Source organism: Drosophila hydei, unplaced genomic scaffold (assembly GCF_003285905.1).
Source record: "Drosophila hydei strain 15085-1641.00,03,60 unplaced genomic scaffold, DhydRS2 tig00008119-arrow-pilon, whole genome shotgun sequence".
NCBI lineage: Eukaryota > Metazoa > Arthropoda > Insecta > Diptera > Drosophilidae > Drosophila > Drosophila hydei.
The window spans coordinates 1,639,169-1,656,853 of record NW_022045830.1 but is presented as its reverse complement, the minus strand read 5'-3'; the positions used below and the strand labels follow the sequence as shown (position 1 = coordinate 1,656,853).

At 38.4% G+C, this 17,685-nt stretch overlaps 2 protein-coding genes across 2 annotated transcripts; both read left to right on the top strand.

The window, feature by feature from the left end:
* Window positions 1-2,893: 2,893 nt before the first annotated feature.
* LOC111594549 lies at window positions 2,894-3,879 on the top strand. The gene has a single exon (XM_023307902.2). The coding sequence runs from the start codon at window positions 3,096-3,098 to the stop codon at window positions 3,822-3,824; it is 729 nt and encodes a 242-aa protein (XP_023163670.2). The 5' UTR covers window positions 2,894-3,095; the 3' UTR covers window positions 3,825-3,879.
* Window positions 3,880-11,408: 7,529 nt separating this feature from the next.
* LOC111594507 (cysteine-rich venom protein Mr30) lies at window positions 11,409-17,321 on the top strand. Its single transcript, XM_023307824.2, is given in 6 exon segments — window positions 11,409-11,780; window positions 15,398-15,598; window positions 15,883-16,141; window positions 16,212-16,773; window positions 16,775-16,825; window positions 16,828-17,321. Coding segments are annotated over 6 exon segments (1,218 nt in total). The 5' UTR covers window positions 11,409-11,695; the 3' UTR covers window positions 16,888-17,321.
* The last annotated feature ends 364 nt before the right edge of the window (window positions 17,322-17,685 follow it).

Below are 17,685 nucleotides of genomic sequence, written 5' to 3'. Positions count from 1 at the left end.
TGTATATTCGTGCTTCAAGTGCAAAGAGTTTATTGATTTGATGGAATGTCCGCCTGTAGCTGGTACAGTTTTACAGCTAAAGCGGTTAAGTAACTGACTATATAGATGGCACAATTATATATATTCGACCATTGGGTGTTTGGTTGTGCTGCTGTACAAAATGAATTACTCTGGCTTGCAGGTGGATCACTGTTAACCCGTTTTAGCACTCTAAGCTATATGTTGTCTCGCTTATTGAAGATATTCGAAAATATTAATGTTTGATTAATTTAAGTGGTTTTTGCACCATGCACAATTTTAAGCAAGTTTTGAATTGAAGCTGACAAAGAAATCGTATTGCGGAGCTTTGACTGCATCAGATATGTTAGAATAAGCATTAAAACTTGTAAGTATTACTTAAATTTTATGCTATTATTATACTATTATTAATATTACTATATAAAGAAAAGAAAAGGAACACAGAAGACTTTTTTAAGTTCTTTAGACATAAGAAGTTTCCTAGCTGGGTTAAGATAGTTACTTAAAAGAGCGAGGAAGCAGAAATATTTTTAATAATTTTAGATTGATGATGTTTCTTTACTATTTGGCCAAATTTATGACTACAGATTTCTTCAGCAACTATCTGATATACTCTGCAGATCTGCCCATATATACATAGATAGTCTATCACAAATACTCGATTGTTGAAGCCTAGTCAGAGAATGAAGGAAACATATGGTTTATAGACTCAATTATGTTGCCATAGAAACTTTGTCAGTCCGAGAGAGTATAACTAAAGGAAAAAGAAAAGAAAAGAAAAGAAAAAAACTAGCTGAATATCATTTAATGTTTACTTAGATAAATGAGCCAGCGTTCGGCGGAGACAACCAGTCTAGAGTTGTCGTATATCGTATATCGTATATCTTGGGATTGGCTTTATATTATGAAACTTGTCAGCTAGTTCTACAATAGAACCTGTTTCCAATTATTATTGCTTATTTTTTGCATTTTGGTCAGGGCTTTCGCTAAGCGCTTGTGTTGGGCTAAAACTGGGTCTGGGTCTGGCTCTGACTCTGGCTCTGGCTCTAGGCTTTTGTGCGGGGCTTTTGGGCTTGGGGACTGTTCAATTTTTAAATGCCAGCTTTTTTGTTCATTCGCTGAGTTGTTTTGTGTTTCTCTTAAGAGTTTTTAGTATCAATTAACATATTGAATATGATCAGTTGATGCTTTATGGCAAACAGTCGCTGCACAGTGGTACCAAATTCAGCCAAGGTGTCAAATGTGCTACGCTACAAAGAGACAGCCACTCGCTTGCTCTTACCAATTAGCAAGCGAACTTCTGAGACACACACATCTCGCAGCTATCAAATGCCAAATGTCTTTTCTAATGAACAATAAAATATTTTCATTTCGGATTTCATTTATGTTCACACTAATTGGGTTTCTCTCCAAGACTTTGTTGTTTTCATGAATGAGCTGCAGATTGTTGCTTAATGTAAATATAATGAGTAATTTGATAAATTTATAATTTATACGTCAGTCCAACTTTGTGTTCGGCTGTGCAAATATTTTGCTGGCATTGAAATTCGCATGAAATTGTCAACGCTTTTCGGCCAGCTCAATAAAAGTTTTGTTAATAAGATTCGCAAATATTATTTGACAGTAACTACGAAAGCAATTGCTCATTGGCGCTGTAAAAGCCAAGTTCAATGGAATTGTTTATCGCACAAGCTCGCCACGAACCGACGTCACCCCGCCTCGTATCGCCCCGCCCACGCATCTTGTATTTCTGGGTCAATATTAAGTCTATTGGGCCTGTCCAAATAGAGTGCGACACAAGCTCAGAATTGGACTGGATTTGATTTTGATTCATTGCCGAGTTCGTTGGCACCTGGCTTAAGGTCAGCATGGCAGTTAAATATTAGGCTAACTTTACGGGCTTGGCCAGGGTCGAGGCGTTGACAAAAATCGTCTGTTGCCCCATATGTAAGCCTATTTGGCACTACTGTTACTCTACATATAGGTTAAGGTCAGTTAAGTGTGGTCTAGCGAGCAGTGACCGATTAGCAGATATCCAATCTTGTCTTCTACTGTGAATCCTTATTTAATATAGATATGTTCTAGTTGGGAGTGTCTGACTCTCCAGTCTAATCTTCAGGTATAAATACTTGGGCAGCGCAAGTAAAGGTTTTATACTAGGAAATACCCGACTAGAGTTACTAGTCTTCTGGTATAAATATTTAGATTAAATAAGTAGAGGTGTTCTTGTTGGGAGTGTCTGATTGTCAGATACCCTGTCTAGTCTGCTGCTCTAGTTGGAGCTGCCTGTTTAGCAGATATCTTCTAGTTATCTACTAAGATAAAGCAAGTAGAAATACTCTGGCTCGCCTGTAGCTCAGCTGTGCCTACTCCATTATCTACCTATAGACCCCAATCTGTGGAATATTAGTAAGTAAGTAACTAAGCTTATAGATGTGCTTGGCTAATGAATTTGTCTGAGTGCAAGTTTCATCCAAATAGAAATGAGCAATATTTTAACATATTTTTTTGCATGTATTAGTGACTCAACTATGCGCTAAGAACCACATTCTAAGCCTTGTTTATATATATAAAGGAAATGGAACTAGAGAAAAAACGTAGTAGTAAGAGAAGTAGTAGTAATGATAGCTTTCGAGATCAACGTTTTCAGACAGATGCTCGACAGGTCACAAATGCAGGCAAATATCATTGTGTTGACTCAGCTTGTCGCGCTGATCAAGAATCTGTATGCTGATACTATAGAAATGCTCAGATAAGTTTATGTACATACAACAGTTGACTAGCTCAGCTAATAGGTTTTTAAATAGATACGCAGAAACTTTTCAAATTCATGTCGAATAATCAGTTGAAAGATTTTTAGGGTCAGGTATCAGTTACTTTTCAATTTCTCTCAACTCCAGTTCGATTGTCGGAATTTTTGAATTACAAATTATTGTTACTTTTAAATGCACACGGTTGAACAGCAGTATCACCACACCTAGAAAAGTTTTAAATTAAGTCCTAAGGAAACTAAATCTTTAGTATTGACACATTTCGATATTCAAATTATAGCAAAATAGTAACTAGCGAGATAGAAAATGCTGAAATGTGTGCAAAGTAACGTGGTCATTCCGGTGCGTTTCATGGCGTCGTATCATTCGATATACGGTCACAATTTGCAGGCATACTCTCGAAGTTATTACGATGTACTCAAGGTGCCCCTGAATTCGAGCGGCAAGGAGATTAAGCAAGCGTTCTTTGCGCTATCGAAGAAATACCACCCCGATGGCAACAGTGGTACGCACGATTCTGACGAGTTTGTCAAGGTTTGCGAGGCATACAGGGTTCTCTATAAACGAGCTTCACGCGATCACTATAACAATCGGTTAAGGTCGCGCTATCGCGCAATAGCGCCCGTAGAAACTTGTTATATGAACAAAAATGTACATAAATCCTGGGTCAGGTACCAGGCGGCAGTGCGACATAAGCAATTCGGACATGATATGCGTTTTAGCGTTTCCCCAACTTTGAGTAAGAATCAGTTGGTTAGGGTGAGAGGAGTGCGCCTTCTCCCAGCCGGGAAGCCAGTGCCCATTGTCAGCACTATTGACGTGGATGCAGTTCCATTGCCGTTTTTCAATACTCAATCAAACGAGAGATTTCTGTCTGCCTTGTACTTAACAGCCTTCGGCCTGGTTGTTTCACTCCTTGTGTTGGATTCTGTAAAGCGATGCAAACATACCTCCGAAAAAGATAACCGTGCAGTATCTGGACGCCGTTCATACAAATATTTTAGTGCTCTATTATCTTTAATATGTAATACGTAATCAAAATCACATTGTACCCAAACAGACGCTCCGTAGTAATATTATTATATTATATTAGTAATATTAGATAGACTAACTGGACAAGCAGGTGCTTTGCATTTTTTTTTAACAATGGATGAACTGGTTTCGCAGACAGTTTGTAGTTCAATTCATTTCGGTTCACAGCGCTGGTTATTAATAACACTAAAAAAACTATGAAATTTAGCACAATATTTGTTGTTGACTGAAACCTCACCGGCTATGTTAATCAGTTTGTCACGAGTGGTTTAAGGCTATTGGAAATGTTCTAAGATTACCACGCTAAATTTCTTTTTGTTTTTAATATTAATAATAATATTAAGAAAGAGCTCAGTTAATAGCATAAACATCTCGAGATAAACATAATTTAGTTAAATATTGATAGTTTTCAATTAGAGACAAGCCCATAGCTGCATAAGCTAGAGCCTAAAGGGGAAATGGAGCTCGGCACTAATCGACTTGCCATAATTTGTAGTTCTTGCCAAAAAACTGTAGAAGATACAGATAGAAGATACAGTTCTTTCATGCTCTGAAGCACTATAATGAATGAAATGTGCAATGTTGAATAATAGTAATATAGAGAACATACGAAGACAATGGCTGATTGCTTTAAGCCTAAGACTAAACTCAACACAATGTATTTTGAGGCACAAAAATTAAATTAGCAAATAAGTGAGTCCAGCTATAAGCTATTTATATTTATATGTATATATATTTATAAAATAAAGCATAAAATCTTAATAAAATATTTATTTTAATTACGATTCCCCCAAATTGTTGGATTTAATAAAAATGTATAAATAAATTTGAAAAGTTGAAATGAAATTGAAAATATGATCAAAATTTTGAATGGTCCGATTAAGCAGCTTTCTTGCATTAATTATTTTATCTTCTCTATATTATGAGCTGAGTCTCTGCATAAGTTTAAGTCACATGTTAAAAGAAGTGTATCTGAGCTTCGGTCTTTGGCCGTCAAGTCATGTCAGACAAGTGCTATGATTTGATGTGTATTAAAATAGTTTAGACTTTGGCTGAAACTTCCGCAGAGCTCAAGCTCCGCCAAGCGTGGCCTTTAGTACATTATTATGTTCTGTACCTATCTGTAAAATCTGACTAACAATCGACTAGATAAGTCACCTAGATAACAACTATTTTGTAGATGTATATAAATTTGGGCTTAAGTATGTTGTATATCAGTGTGATTATGATATCAAATGGAACAGTGGCAGTTGAATCAAGCAGGCCCCTCTCAAGGCGAACGACTGTCGAGCGTGTCGACAAGCAGTGGATGTGGGGACCACCACGAGCGCGTCGACCGGGAACCGTTAGTGAGCCAGCTAATAATAATAGTTTGTTAATTTGAGCACATTGTATTGGGCCTTATATATTATGGCTGTGCTTGTTTATCTTTTCCGGCTGACAGCAGTTGATAAATTATGCGTGAGCAAAACATCAGCTTTGATTAAGCTGTTCTTCAACTCTGTCTCTTGATACTTCAAATGCGCGCTGATACAGATAACAAGCACAACATGCAGCACAATTCACATAAATCAAATATTGCCACATTCAAAATCAGCATATATATAAATAAATATATGTATTCAATCGCGATAAAGAGCATTGGAATTATGTTCTGTCGCCTGTCGCCGTGCTAAATAAATACATTCAGCGATCGCCTCCATAATGAAGCCAACTACGAGAGCCAGCCAAAAACAAGGCGCACAGCAAGGCGCAAAAAATGATGATATAAAAAAGCAAAAAATAAAAAATAAACAAGATACAAAAAAAACGGCTCAAAATTTATTGTACGCTGACGGCTTTTTAATGAAAATCACTTGGCTACCAAAAAGCGAATTAATGAAGGTGTGTGCTTTGCGCATGTGTCCGATGTTGCGATGTTTCACTATTGAGTTTCGATTTCTGTGCCGGCACAAGTTCAAACAGCATATTGACTACCTAGGTCAGCAATGAACGACTGACAGATACTCAGCAAGTGCTTGAACTGCAGACAAATGTAAGCTAGATGCCAGCTGAAATGAGCATCGAAAATGATCGATAGTAATATGTTATCGATAAGATAGACAAATTTATTGTGAAGGTAATAAATTTGTCGATTCTCTCTCTAGGCTCTTTCTCTATCGATTCTAGATCTATATATTTTAAATATGCATATCTAAGCAAATAGATAGGTGAGTCTAGATTGCATCAGCTTTTGTTCTTGATGAGGAATATATACATATGCATGTATGTAAATATATTCAAATTCATTATATATATATGTCAAATTCACTATAAAACTCTGCCTACCCACTTTCTAATAAGTGCAGAGCATAAAAGGTAACCAGGCCCAGACAAACAGCATCCATATCAGCAAAAATCAATATGCTAACTTCTAAAGAGCGCGTGTGCGTGTGTGCGTTTGTGCGTGTGTGTGCGCGTGCATATATCATGCGCAGATTGATCAGCATATGAATCAGTTTAGCATAAGAATCAAACCGTTTCTCTAATGAAAATTTAACTTCTTTATGGATATTTCATTCATGCGTTTGAACCAAAACATGTTCGACATGGCTTAGAAGATGTTTTATTTTATTTTATATTTTATATCTTTAATTTTTTTCAATTCATGTTTGTTTGTGAGTGTGAGGCAGCCCCAGTTGAGTAGAAATTTTATTGCACTCGTTTGGCTATTTATAACTGGCATATTGATATTCCATATAGGTAGCTGTAGACAGTTTTTGAATTGAATTCGAAATCGGTTACATTTGTTTAATGGGCCAGTCTCACGCGCATGTTCTCTATAAGAAAACAACTCCAACGACTACAACAACAACAACAACAACAACAACAACAACTACACCAACAACTGTATATGACATTTTAATTATGTTGCTGTCAAATTGTTGTTGCCGCAACGAGTCTCAATTGCAATTAATAATATTTAATAACATTCGCGCCGGCATCGCACAGCCGTCAAGTGCATAGATTGAAATGTTATGGAAGTGTTTTGTCATCGCATGAAATGGAGATGGAGATGAGCCGCATTTACATAGCATTCGCATTGTTAGCCGTGACTTATAGTCGAATTAGAGGCTCGATTAACATATCGAACCTATGCTGGTTACTGTTGTGCCTTTCATTTATAATTGTTCGTACACATATGTTATTTAATTTATTTCCTTATTCACAAATGATGTCTTAAGCCAATTATAGAGTCTCCTCAATATACATACTTGATTAAGTCTTCAATGAAATATTCGAAAACAAACTTATTTATAGATAATAACAGTCTTAGTTGCTAATAATCTTCTGTATAAATGCTCTTTTAGAGCGATTCGCTATATAATCGAATCAGCGTTATTAAATATTTATTTAAATTATTTATAACTTTTTTAAACAGTTTTGTGAAGCAAAGTGGAAGTAAACCGGCTTAAAGATTATATTGCAATTTAGGTACGAACTAAACTATGAACGGAAATAGGGGATTTGAAAACAGCTGCTGAAAAGTATTTAAAGTTTCTATATTATATAAAAATAAATATTACCTTAAAATAAATACTATTGTAATTTATAAGTAAATAAAGTTGTAATAAGATTATTAGTGAAAAAACGTATACAAAATTAAATTGTTAAACAAATTGAGGCTGAAAGTGAAGTTTATGTCTTTTCTGTGTAACAAATTATGTGTATATAATACAATTTAATTTTATAGAACAATATATATATTTTTTAAATTAAATAAATAGAATTTTAATTGTGCTGCACATTTTATATACAATTTTATACATTTTATTTCTGGCAAACATAAATTTTGATTTTATTTTTGCAAATAAATTTTGATTTTATTTAAATATAAGTACATATATATATTGCATTTATTATACATATTTTAATGGATTTTTTATTTATTTTATATATACATATATGATTTCTTATAACTTTTATATTTTATATTTTAAAGCTATTTAAAAATATTTTTTTATGTTTAAAATTGTCTTGTTTGCGAATGATTTAATTTTATGCCTTTTTGTATTTATTAATTGGATTTCAACAATATTGTTTTTATTTTATTTATATTTATATTTATATATATATGTATATATATATATGTATATAAAAATATTTTTAATTTGTCTCATTGTGCATTCAATTTATTCATTGTCTTGCACAAGCCGTGACAAATTGTAAACGAATTCGTTTTTATTAAAATGTTAATATTTTTATTGTTTGCGCATCTCTGAAACGCAGGCAGACAGTTGCAACTGGGCGTGGCAGTTGCACATTTGCTAAAAGATTGATGAGGCGACGGAAGCGCAGCGGGCAACAAGGATGCACCAACATATTTGAGTGGCACTGATGTGGCCGATCGACCGATCCGCCCCCGCAGCACCACAAGCACTGCAATTGCTGATAAATGACCGAACGTTAAGCACAGACACACACGTACAGACACACACACACACACACATATGAATACATATATATATATTTGATGTATAAAGATAGTTCCGCAATATGTTGACAAAAGTGCGCAAATATATTGCACTAAACAAATTGCCCGATTAGAGAAATTATCAGCAAGGCAAACGAGCTCGTCTAGTTAATGTAACAACAAAATGGAAATGTTGTGTCGACCTTCCAGATAGAGTATCTGATGGCAGGCACATTGAACTGAATTGCGACACAACTGAACTGGGTCGACAGACAAATATGTTTACTTAATTGTTAAGCAGAACATGAACTTAACAAGTTGTGTGCCATGAGTCAACTTCTCTTCATTGTATATATGGTATATATATATATCTGTAATATCTTAATGTTATGCAGACAATTTCTATGGAAGTGTTAGCTTTTTTGAATGCATATTATCAGGATGGCTGTGCGAACAAGTTTTCTCTTTATGTTCGCTTCCGTTAAGATGAATCAATGAATGAGTGAGTGAGTGAGTGCTGAGTGCCGCTAGTGGGTGGCAGCTGAATACAAATTGTACAAAGCAGCACGCGTTGCTCGCAACAAAGACATTAAATTGACTCATAAAACAACAACAGGCGATAACAGCCAGATGCTGAGCTAAATGAGCTGCTGGCTATCTGCTTATTGCGGTTCTTTTTTTATTTTACACTCTTTTTGCCGAACATGCGTTTAAATGTACGCAGCAACACGCAGGCACACAGCTACGGACACCAATGCAAAATGCTCAGAATCGAATCGAAACGAATTGAATGGCATATGGGCTGGGTAGCTGAGGCTGATGCTGAGACTGAGACTGGACAGCCGCCTTCATTGAAGGTCAATAATGTTTGTTTAAATTTCAGCTGCAGCTGTGTGTGTGTGTGCCAGTGTGTATTGTTTAAGCGCAAATAAAACGTAATGAAGTGGATGGCTAAGTAGGAAATGTAAACTAGCATTCGAAAACAACGCGTACAACAAGTTGCAAAAAGCAATACAAAAAGGCAAAAAATAAAACAGAAGAAGTACACATAAAAACATAAAAAATGAAGAAGAAGAAGCATCCACTACACCACACACACATATATAGTACACATGTTTATTTCATATTTTTGTAGCGCATAATTTTTTTTTAATATTTATGTTGCTTTTTGTGAAATAAAATAAATCAGAAGTGCAGCTGAGACGTCACTGACTGCGCCTGCTTCTGGCCCCATCCCCAACTCTGCCCCTGCCACCTGCCAGCTGCCACCTGAGTGCTGCCCTCCTGTTGCCAGTCAAGCAGACATCATGTGTGGCATTCTGGGCGAGGAAACCAGTTGGCAACTTGGCCAAGATCGGGCCAACGTGGTAGCCGGCGCAATCGTTTGTACTTGTTAATGGCTTTGTACGCGTAATTATTTTGGCAAGAAGCCGTGTCGCCCCGGCGCGAAAATCTGCTAAAGCGGAAACGCGATTCTGCTCCAATTTTATGAGCATATATCTGACCATGTTGTACACCTCACACATATATACATATATGCATATATATCTATATATCGGTATATTTGTGGGTTCCTTTTTCAGTTTTTAGCCCTGGTGAAAGGCTCAATTGGGAATTGGTTCGCTGCTTCGATTCTCTCTTCTTTTTGTTGTTTTATTTTTTGATATTTAATTGGGTGTTTTTATTGGCTTTTAATGATACGCGAAATGATCGAAGCTCCTGCCCGCAGGCACTGCACTGCCCCTTTAACTTTTGCTCAGCGCTACCCAAGTGCCACGCCCCAATTGTGCAACGGCAACGGCAACGGCTCAAGTGATTGTTGCCCCAACCAGCCAGAACTGCTGCTGCTCGCAGTCCCTATCCCGTCTTCCGATCAACATAAAGTTCAATCAATGTCTTTCGCCGGCAATTATTAAAGAACACAATCATTTTCGAGAGCAAAAGGGCAACAGCAACTCGCCATATTTAAAGTATATTTTAATTCAGTTAAATATTTATGTAAATTACTTTATATTTTACATTTTAAATGTTTTTATTTATTATTATTTATTATTAAATTGTGGATATGGTTTATGTATCTAGTTTACATAGTTTCATTCATACCAGATCTTTCTGATAACTGCAGCTCTCTGATGCTGATGAAATTATAAATTACAGCTGTTGCTAAATGCATATATCCGACTTGAAAGAGATTTAAGAAGCGTGATAGCTTGATGCAACAAAGAGGGTTTAAATTGAATCGAATCTGCGGTGTCACATAAACTGCTCTCAATGTAAATTTAAAACGGCAAGGTTTTATGACGTTCGCATGAAAGGCATTGTTTTTAACAATTTGTGTATTTTACAGAGCAAGAATAAATTTTTAAATAAATATACATGACATCCTTTATACCTTATATACTTAAAATAAAAAAATGCTTAGTTGTTTCATCAATAATATATAAAATAAAGTAAATTGAAAGTCTTTCTCTCAAAATATATATAATCCAGCTAATTCTAGCTGCAAAAATCGTTGAGAACATGTTGCGTGTATTAATATTCTATGTTACGAATCGCTAAGCACTCGACCAGTCAGCCTTAGCAACATTCCATGCTAATAGCATATTGCAGCAACATCTCATATTACGCACATGGTATGTTGCGAACATGTTGCCAGCAACATACAGTCACGTATGAGTTATAACAGCGATATTGAGCTAAGCCTTAGCAACATGTTATGTTAACAGCATGTTGCGGCTGTTAACGGCCACTGGAAAGAGCATAATATAAATATGCTTTAAATTGGAAAAGTCGTATATTATTAGCTGAATAGAAATTAATATAAATAACAGTATTAATATATATAATTCTTTCATGTATTAGAAGAATTATAAAAAACTGATTTCGTTTCAGCTGATGGCCGGCTGCGCAGTCCGCGCATCTGCTCGCTCTCACCCGGCGCGGCGACAGGTTGATCGGCAGCTTCTTTTGTGTCCGCTGTTATCTCTGTTGCCGTCGCCGTTGCTGTCGCTGGCGCTGGCGCTGCCGCAGTCGCAGTCGCAGCTGCCGTCGCTGTCGCCGTAACTGTTCGCTGCCTTTGCTCTTGGTATATAAACGTCAGCGTCGCCCAGCGTCCAATCAAACAGACGACGCCTTCAAGTCTAGCTGCACGCACGAGAGTGGAGTTGGAGTCGTCGGCAATATTTCGTGACGCTTTTTTTGCTCGGTTTTTTGGACACACACACACACAGATCTTTTGGCAGGCCTGCCCGGCATCGCGTGTGATTGAAATTGAAAATTTAAATTTAAAATCAAAAAAGGAAACATCTAAATCTAAAGTGCAAGCATTGAATGTAAGACTGTCGCCAGCGAAGAGCTTATATTCAACAGTGTTTAATCAAGTGCCAAGTGCTTAACTAAATTATCAAATCAAATATATAAAATGATGCAGCGCAACGCTCTACTACCTCTGGCCCTGATGCTGATCTCCTGTGGAGCGGCATTTGCCTGCCATGGCAAGCTAATCGGTAAGTAGCGCTGACCAGCCCCAATTCAGACTTCCCGACTTGGCTGTCGACTCATTTGTATGCGAACTGACTGAGTTGGGGCATTAAAATGATCCGAGAATAGACCTAGAGCAAAATTATAGCAAACGCCTGTTCGGCATGCACGAATACGTTTTTATTTCCACTCAAACTATACGACTTTTAAGCCAATAACTTTTGTGTTTTGCATTTTGCATTTCGCATTTGGCTTTTTTAGTTGTGCTTTGCAAATTTTTCATTTTATTTGCGCACATTGGAGGCACGTTTCTGTCATTTGTTTTATGAATGAAAAGAAGTCAAAAGCGAAAAGTGCCTAAGGAATTTCAGTAAATATTTGCCAAACCCATGTTTTGTTTAGTTTGCATTTAGCGAAAGCCACAGCCGCACTTATAGCCTGCAGCTGCGAGGTGTGCTCGAGAACTTTCAAGCTAGACAGCTTAGGTGCTCGTGCGCTTGCGCGCTTAGCAACTGAACATGACGCGAAATGGCGCCTTATTACATAAAGTGTATAGCTAATACTTCAGTGTTGTGCTTCCCAAATTAAAATAAAACAAAAACTAAAACAAAACCTGTTCGCATTTCCAGTTTATATAATCTTTAAAATATAACGAGAAACTATAAATGCTTAGTAGCTGCTTCAGAGTTCAGTTAATCAAAGGCCAATCAACCTGGCAAATATAATATTTGATTCAATCCGATTCATTAACATTCCGCATGATTATTATCAAATAACATAATTATGAAACGGCTCAGCAGCGAGTTCTGGCAGCTCATTGAACTGCTAAAGCCGCGTGAAGGTAATTTGCTTGTTAATTGAATGTCTTACTCCAAATTAGACACTTCGCTGTACTCAAGCACCTGCCAGTGAGTAACGAAAAAAACACATTTAATTTATTGGGGCGTGTTAAGTGGATCAACGAAAAACCAAAAAAAAAGAAGAGAATTAATTAAAATAAAAAAAAACCAAACACTTGCCAAACAATTCTATTGACGCTTTTTGTGTTCTGCACACGCAGGCGCCGCCTTTTGTTAACAGAAGCCCAAAACAAATTCCAGTTGTTATTGTTTGTTTTCTGTATTTGTTTTTATTTTTGTTTTTGTTATTTTGTTCGTAATAAAAATCAAAGTTTTTATAGTGCGCGTGTGCGTGATGTTGATTAATGTTTGCTTTTTATGAGCTTCAATCCCGAACTCCCGAACAATGGGACACGGGAAAAGCAAATCTGTAATTATAATACAAGAATTTACAGTTCGACTCTGCGGAAGAAACGTTTAGCTGCGCGGCATCAATCAAAGCGACGCCGTGCTAATAATGTAATTAAATATGTAGATGCGCAGGCAAGAGCAACAGCAACAACGACAGCAACAACGACAACGACAACGACAACTACCTCAACGAACAACGAACAAGAGTCGCTGGGCGATAATCAGTAAATGATAAATGAAAACAAAACATGTTGCGGCCAACATAAAGCATAACTATGTGTATTAAGCTGCAGCTGAATGCGTCAGAGGATGCTGCTCTTCGGCGTCTCCTTTTTGTTGGCAGCATCGCCCGGTTGCTTCCCAGGCAGGCAGCTTCAAGGTGAAGTCAACGCGAGCTGCCAGTTAAGCACTTGTTAACATATTGTTGGCATTTGCTGGCCGCTCGAGCTGTAGCTGGAGCTGCAGTTCGTTGCTTAAGTCTTTTGTTTTGTGGTAGCTGTTGACGTTTCGTTGTCAACATTATATTTCGTATTTACTTTTTATGTTTTTTTCTTATTAACTCCACTAAGAATATGTAAATGTGGCAGCCCCTTGCGGAAATCGATCGATCGATCGACAGCTTTATGCGCAATTTGTCAGCGAAGGTAGTTCACAAAATTTGCATAGCGCCCGTTGCACTGTGATTGATGCATATTGACTTAAAGCACAGAGGCTGCGAGCGAGAGACAATGTTGTGCGTTGATTTACGTACCGGTTCGTCTCAATGCCTGCCAACTGATATTTATGTAAATGTACTTTGTCGATATGTGTATGTATATATATATATATATATAGCATAACACTAACACGTCTTTAATTTGACAGCTGCGGTTGAGTTTGAAGCTCGACGGGTTCTGCAAGAGCCGCTCGCTCACTGCTATTTTTAGTCAGCGGCACTAACCTTGACAAAAACACACAGCAGCAACAATACCAACAACAACAACAACAACAACAACAACAATAAACATACATAAAACACACTTACTAAAAAAACTTCCAGCTCAGCAGCTTCGATGTTCGAGCAAATGCGAACAAGCGATTCGGCTAGCTCTATTGACATCTAGACCCATATTTGTGCGAGCATCAGCTAAGCGTAGCTGTAAATTTATTTGTTCTATAGCTGCCGTTGTTGTTGTTGGTCGCGTCAAGTTGTCTGAGTGAAGCTGAAGCACGTTTGCTGCACTTGACCGGCAGCTGGCAATGCCATGGCCGTGGCAGCGGCAGAAGGAGTTCGCTTGTTAAATGCGCTCACGTCTCGGCGGAGCAATCAGCGTCCATCGCCAGATCTCGCTCGCTCTGGCCATTATTATAATTATTAAAAATTATTAAGCGCGCGTAATTATTTAAATGAAATGCGGCTGCATCAACTGAACACGCCCCAAAAGTCCAGGCAAGGACCAGCGCTTGGTTTTTCCTGCACGAAATTCATATTTATACATATATAAATAAATCGTCTATATGGCTTATATGAGGCTCACGTACACTGGCCGCTGGTTCGCCTAATTAACACCCTGCGGCAATTTAGTCGTTGCTCTCCACACAGACTCCGCGATCAGCTCATTGCAGCGGCTTATAAATTTAGGTTCGTAATATGATCTACTTGAAAGTAAGTTTTGTTTCAAATTTAAAAAAGCCAAATTGAAGCCAATTTGTCTGCTGCTGACACACTTCACACCAATGAGTCGTGAGTCAGTGGAGTCAGGCGCCATTGAGAGGGAAAAAAACATCTCGAAAACAAAATTCATAAAAAATTGGCTAATGGGCAAAAGTTGGATTTTTAATTGACGCCTTTGAGCAGCACGCGCCGCATCGACTTTTAAATGTTTATTGACTTTTTTTTCATATATACATTTATAACGTCTTGGGTTTTGCTATTTTTTGGTTTTATTCCAAGACGTGTTCTAATTCGAACCGGTTGGCATTTGAGGCGAATCAAAACTAAGGCGAATCATTCATTTCGAAATTATTTGCAAACACTTTAAATGGAACGATTTGATGCCTATAAACGTAGTTATATAAACTATTACAGTGCGGCTCATTTAAATTTTGAGCATTTCGGTAAAAGCTTCAGCGAAACTTGAATGAAGTTTGAACGAGCTGGAAACCGGCTGGCAGTTTGGCAGAGCATCATTAAGCCAAGTCGACACAAAAGCCCAATAGCGACACACACGCATAATAAAATCACGAAAGAAGCAAAAAAAAACTTTTTATTTTAAGCGTTTCGATTTGGGATAGAAAAAAAGCCAAAAATAGAAATGATAGCATGTCCCCAATCGCATACATATTCTAAAATACATTAATATACATGCAAAGATATATCTGAGCTTATGCTAATCTCGATTCGATCGTTTCAGCATCGGGCATCAGCACCGAGGAGAGATCAATCATCTTGCAGGAACACAATCGCCTCAGGCAACTCGTTGCCACCGGCCGCTATCCGGGCCAGCCGGGCGCCGAGAATATGCGCGAGATCGTCTGGGACGACGAGCTGGCCGCCCGCGCCCAACAATGGGCCGACAATTGCCAGTTCCGACACGATCCGCACCGCACAATAAGTAAGTTGTCCCTAACTAACTGCATGCTCGCAATCGTCCATATGGTGAAGTTCGAACTATGCCGGCAATACGACAGCCGGCAGCTGGTTTTTGTGATTTGCATGCACTCGGCCAGAAGGCCTTGGTAAAGTATCATCAATATACATCTGGTGCACCGGTTATCATCTGCTATAAAACACTAAAACTAACTGAGCATGCCTAGACCATACCGCACCCACAATAACTCTGAAGCCCTCAAGATCTGGTTTACTTACAAATGTCCATTTGCTTGATCTTTCCACTAGATCGCTTTACCATGGGCCAGAATCTGGCTGTCATATGGAGCACTGTACCGCTGGATGCGGACGATGGTGATTTTCCGTCGCGCATTCAGAACTGGTTCAATGAGGTGCAAAAGTATTCGTTCGGCGATGCCTGGTCGCCCAAGACGGGCCACTACTCCCAGCTGGTGTGGGGCGAGACCAGCCTGGTGGGCTGTGGCTTTGCCGAGTACAAAGATAACGTCAAGTACAACAAGCTCTACGTGTGCAACTATGGACCAGGGTAAGCAGCACATAGCAATAGCAAACTATAATAGGATCAAGCGCTAATTGAGCTCTCTTTCTACTCGCAGTGGCAACGTTGTTGGCTACAATCCCTATGAAGTGGGCAAGCCATCATGCGCCACGTATGGCATGAAGCCATCGGCACGGTATCAAGGACTCTGCGCGGCGCCAGGTGCTGCGCCCGCGGCAACGAACAGCGTCTATGGCGGCAACACAATTGAAACGTATGAATACAGCTACAGTTCTTCAGCTAGCAACAGCAACAGCAACAACAACAACAAGCCGACTAACAACATTAACAAGAGCCTATTAGCAAACAGCAAACAGAGCAACAGCAACCGAAACCAAAATAATCCCAATCAACAATTTACCCACTCCTCCTCCTCCCAATTCCCTAAACAGGCAGCGCCAGCAGCATCGACGACGTCCGGCGGCAGCTCCTTTGGCACCAAGGCGCGTGGCAGTAGCCAGGCCTATACCACAGAGAGGAATCAACAGCTTTCCGGCAGGTATCATCACAAGCTCGAGGCATATCGTCCAAGTGCAGCGGAATTTCAGAAGTCCGTACAGAAGCATACCATTCTACGCACCTATATAGATCAGAATCCGAGCGAGCAGCAGCAACAGGATGCGGCAGCGGCAGCGGCAGCGGCAGCGGCAGCGGCAGCGGCACCAGAGGCCGAGAATGCAGCCAGCACACCAAAGCCGAGTCGTGGCTGGAGCCTTTTGAGTTGGCGCGGCTAGAAGACAGATGTCGTAGATACTCGACTACTATCTACTGCCTCACCTACTCTCACTACCCAGCACTGCCATGCAACCAATATGCCGCAGAATGTATTAGCTCACCCGCCCAGTAATAACTACTATGTAGTGTCATTAGAACCATCTTCGACTCCCAGTTTCCCAGCAGACTATTTCTACTACTCTAACTGTCCACTAATATGTAGCAAATGATAGGCTCTTACTCTTATTTAAACATTCCACATAACAACAAAACCCAATTGCCATATGATGTAGCATACATATTCTCTAGCCTTAGCATCATTAACTTTGCAATTATGCTTACATATGCCTTAAATTATTTATATTGTATTATTGATAACATCCATCATTCAGTCAATCAACTACCGAATATTTGTATCAAATGTTTGTACCAAGAAAAAAATTAAGAAAAAGAACAGAAGCAAAATTATAAATCAACATTTTCTCTCTCTTAAACAACGCCTAACATCAACTAGTTAGTTATATGTAGTATTGTGTTCAAGCAAATAAAAACAGCAAGATGATATTGAAAATAATATTCTACTCTTTATTTATGATTGATTTGGAAAACAACTTACCAAGGGACAGTTCATCGTGTGCACATCGTATAACTCTTTCTTTGAGAGTTTATTTTTCTTCACTAACTTCGATCTTAGGCATTTGATTAAACATCAAATAAAGTCTCTTTATAAAGAAAGTTTAATTTTCATGACAAATTTCACCGTGGGAACGCTTTACTGAATCGGTAAGCATTCCATTAAATCATATGTTAAATAGAGC

Excerpts from the sequence above, each read along its gene's own strand:
- LOC111594549 (XM_023307902.2), top strand. The coding sequence starts at position 3,096 with ATGCTGAAATGTGTGCAAAGTAACGTGGTCATTCCGGTGCGTTTCATG.